This window comes from Gossypium hirsutum, chromosome D13 (assembly GCF_007990345.1).
Source record: "Gossypium hirsutum isolate 1008001.06 chromosome D13, Gossypium_hirsutum_v2.1, whole genome shotgun sequence".
In the NCBI taxonomy this organism is placed as follows: domain Eukaryota; kingdom Viridiplantae; phylum Streptophyta; class Magnoliopsida; order Malvales; family Malvaceae; genus Gossypium; species Gossypium hirsutum.
Genome location: NC_053449.1, coordinates 23,955,342 through 23,959,554, shown reverse-complemented (window position 1 = coordinate 23,959,554; position 4,213 = coordinate 23,955,342). Strand labels below are relative to the sequence as shown.

The window sequence follows — 4,213 nt, the reverse complement described above, 5'->3', positions numbered from 1 at the left end:
TGGGAGCTGACGTTTTCCTCCTCCAAGATCCACTGTTCGTAGTTTCCGAACTCATTTCCCAAAAAGGAGCCTTTATAGGAAATAGGTTTCCTATTTTCATGCCAGATGCAATCATATTATGTTTGACCTTCTTGGTGCTTCTTAGTAGCTCCTCCACTTTCTATTTGGCGACAGACACGATTCTTCTCCATTCATAACTCCAATATTAACAACAACATACCGTGGAGCAGCACCTTTTTGGAATTGATAAATTAGATCAAGAGCTTAGAAGAAGAAATTTGGAAGACCAAGTTGACCAACATCCAAAACTTATCATGGAGGAATACGTAAAGAAAAAGTTTAGTACCAAACTGAAAATAAAAGTGCCTAATCATAAATTAAGCTAAAACAATTCAATCAATATTATGATTTGGGAAAGTGCTTATAAAAAGTTTTATAAATTGAGAGTATAACAAATATTACATCTATTTATATATTTTATTTTTTATTTTTTATTACACCCTACAAAATACTTATTATATCCAAAATTTTAGAGATGATATATCAAACTTTAATTTTAAAAATAACATTAAATTATACTATGTATAATACTAAATCCCAAATTTTAATATAACTTGGGAATCCAAAATTAATAACGCTAGCTAGTGGGAAACCGGGCCGTAATTGGGCGCCGTCGTCTCCAATGTGTTAATTTCGTCGTTATTCCCTGCTTTGTTTTTGGGGTGCTATGCTTTGTTTATTTAAAAACAGATAGTACCAAGAAAATTACCTCTGGCAATTTTTCAGTTTTTCTCGAGTTTCTCTTCCTCCTCTCTCCCTAGAACTGGCCAGAAAATGTCCAATGGCAGTGGCATGAACATGCCTATGTCAAACAGTAGTATGAAATCGATGAATATGCAGATAAGCTTCTATTGGGGTAAAGATGTAATAGTCCTTTTCTCCGGATGGCCTGATAGCAACCCCGGCATGTATGTATTGGCCCTCTTCTTTGTACTGTTTCTAGGCGCCGCCATTGAAATGATGACTATGTTACAGGCGGCAGTTAAACCTGGCACCAGACCCATCCTTGGAGCTTTCATTCAGGCAGGTGTTTACATTGTTCAGATGTGCTTTGCTTACATGGTTATGCTGTCTGTTATGTCCTACAATGTTGGAATCTTTATAGCTGCACTTGCCGGCCATGGTATCGGGTTCTTCGTCATCAAGATTCGTGCTCTGACTAAAGAAACCGAGCAGCAGTACTCGTCTCCCGATTGTATCCCTTCTAAAATTTGATAGAAATTAGTACTGGTCGTGCAAGTGTTGCCTCAACTTAACCCATTTCAATTATAATTGTTCTCGTGATATAAAAGCTTATGTTTAAAGATTCAGAATTTTAAGTTGTAATCCTCTGTTTTTATAAATATATGAGGTTAAATAATGTTGCAGATTCTTTTTCTTGAAAGGGATCGCAAGGCCCTAATTAGTAGAAGCATTAGAAAGCACAAAACCTGTCGTAAGTAATTCTTACTTAAGTCTCCCCGCAAAATATTTCCAATCCCTAAAGGTGGATTCCCGTGAACACAAAGACCTGGGAATGCATTAGTAGCAAGCATCGGCATAAACTCTTGAATTTGTTTATTCCTTACCTGTACCTCAGCATATGTACCATCCCCACATTATCCGTTTCTACTATTAGTTACCTGCAGCCCCTTTACGGACGATACTGACCTATCCTACATCTAATCTGCCTGGAAATTCTGTTTGGTTTTAAGTTGCCTTCACATGGAGCTGAAACAAAGTGTTTCCACCGGCTCAAGCTTTGAATTCACACATTACCAACGAGCAGAGTATTTGTTTGTTTCCAAACTTTCCAGTATAGAATTCCACATAGGAAGATCGAATCGGCATCATCAATCAAGCATTCTGTCACAGGTACGGAAAATGTTAAGGGCGTAGCACAACATGCTAGTATTAGAAAAGTAGTCTGAGTTGGCATGCTGAAATTTTATTTTATTTTTCTAAAACAGGCATTTATGGTAATATATATAATAATAAATTTGATCAAATTAATTATTTGTATATGAAGCAGGGAGATGTCCAAATCGCACTTGGGCTCTGTTGTGTGCCTACATTTATCCTCTTAATCGAATTGTAGTCCAAAGTTTTCAAGCCATCCGGCCAATGTTCTTTGCTATTCTTGAATTTTTAAATACTTACAGAGTAAACTCTAATTTAAAGAACAAAATATAGGACGAAAACTCTAGATTTTCTAAGGCGTAAGTCGACTTCCTCTATATATAGGGATCCAAAATCGAAAATCTAATTTCTAAATTTGAATTATAATCTCTAGATGGTCACAATTATAATTTCACAAATTTTGAACTAAAATTAAAAAAAATTATTTGAATTCAAAGAAAAATAATTCAAATAAATTCACCAATCATCGATAGAGTTTTCCCTTGACATAAGCACAGATAACTTTCTACAATCACACACATATATATAGAGAGAGAAGGGGGAATATTGCAAGAGCTATACATGAATTCAATATGCATAAAATAATTATTTAATAAGAATTCAACTCCCCAATCGCGAATACAAAGGAAACTACTCCTCATGTGCCAATGCACTGTATCTCTTTTGGGCTACGTAGGTTGATCTAAGTTCAATTTAATTATATGCACTTACCTCTCTTGAATTAAATAAAAAAAATCAAACTCATATAATTATTCAACCTAACTTTTAAATATTTTTAACAAATGATTATTTTAAAATTAATTAATTAATTAATTGACTCAACCCATATTCAATTTCTTTAAGATAATGATAAATTTATCGTTTTAGAATTTCTATGCAAAATAATTTCAATAGTCCAAATAAAATATAATTACGGTAATTATTTAATTTAATTCTCACTTTAAACTCAATTGTTTAATTTATTCATCTAATTAAATAATAATCCAAAGGAACTAAATTAAATACCAAGTCATCTTTTGCCTTCTCAAGAAAATGCATTTACCATCGAGAGTAATTCATTTAATTTATTTCTCATACGTTGATTTCATCCAAATTTCAATTAGTTATTATGCAATCCGTACAAGTCATAGTGAACTAGCGAAAGGAGTAGTCGAACATATATAACTGTGGCTTAAAAAATTGTAATTAAGTATAGACAATTGGCCTACTAATTATAGAGTATTTACGCTGAGTTTGGATGGGCGGTGTGTTTACCTGCGGTTAGTGTAAAAATAGCAGTGGCGGTGAGATTAGATATTGTAGCGATACTGTAGCGTGAGACAAAAAGTAAGCTAAATGCACCACACCGCACCCAATCGCCCATCCAAACCCACCCTTAGTCACCGAGTCAATTCACTAAAAGTACCATGACTAATCCCCATTGTATACCATTATGAAACTACTTATTTTAAGCCTTTTTTCCCAATGGCCTTGTTGTATAAGTGTTACTCTCATAGGATATCTTTGATCCCTTTAGGTTAAATTCATTCACTAAATTTGATCCATTTTATCTCATGATCACCATTGTATCTTCCACTATGAAAATGATCATTACTTACAATAATGACTAGTAATTCATCCCAAACAAACAACCTATGGCCACAATCCATTCTCATAATCCATACAATATCAATGAGAACATACCATTTACTCTTTTATTTGAGCTATGATGTAATACCCCCAAAACTGACCTAGGAGACTAGTCAAATCCAAAATATTATTGGTCACCACATCGACCCACTCAATCAATCATTTATCCATTAAACATATAAATAGGAATGTTTGAGCATATAATCACAAATTTATTATAAATTTGTAATTTTAAAAAGACATTTGGAAGCCCAAATAAGTCAATTGTGACTCAGGTACCACTACTAGGGTTGCTGGTATTGATGCTTGGTACCAATTTTTGAAATAGTAAGCTTCAATGTTTTGAAGTCTTGATACCTCAAGGTTTGTACTGATTCTCGAGCACGAGTACCAATAATCGAAGGTCTGTGTACATGTAATTGACCTTGAGTACCTATACTTTGTTGGATCTGGTGCCTTAGTGTAGTATATTCATCTATGTACACTTGCAAACAAACTGGTTAAATAAAAATATCCATAAATTACATTAATAGCATTGTATGTTGTCCTCAATGGTTTTTGCACACTAAGCAAAATGGAAGCAAATATTGGCTCATTGGAAAGAAAGAGAAAATATTGTTTCATC

The 4,213-nt window shown here is 33.8% G+C and overlaps 1 protein-coding gene across 1 annotated transcript; it reads left to right on the top strand.

Moving 5' to 3' along the window:
* Window positions 1-692: 692 nt before the first annotated feature.
* On the top strand, window positions 693-1,410 carry LOC107919762 (copper transporter 1). Its single transcript, XM_016849138.2, has one exon. It carries the CDS (start codon window positions 835-837, stop codon window positions 1,273-1,275), a length of 441 nt encoding a protein of 146 aa, XP_016704627.1. The 5' UTR covers window positions 693-834; the 3' UTR covers window positions 1,276-1,410.
* Window positions 1,411-4,213: the final 2,803 nt, after the last annotated feature.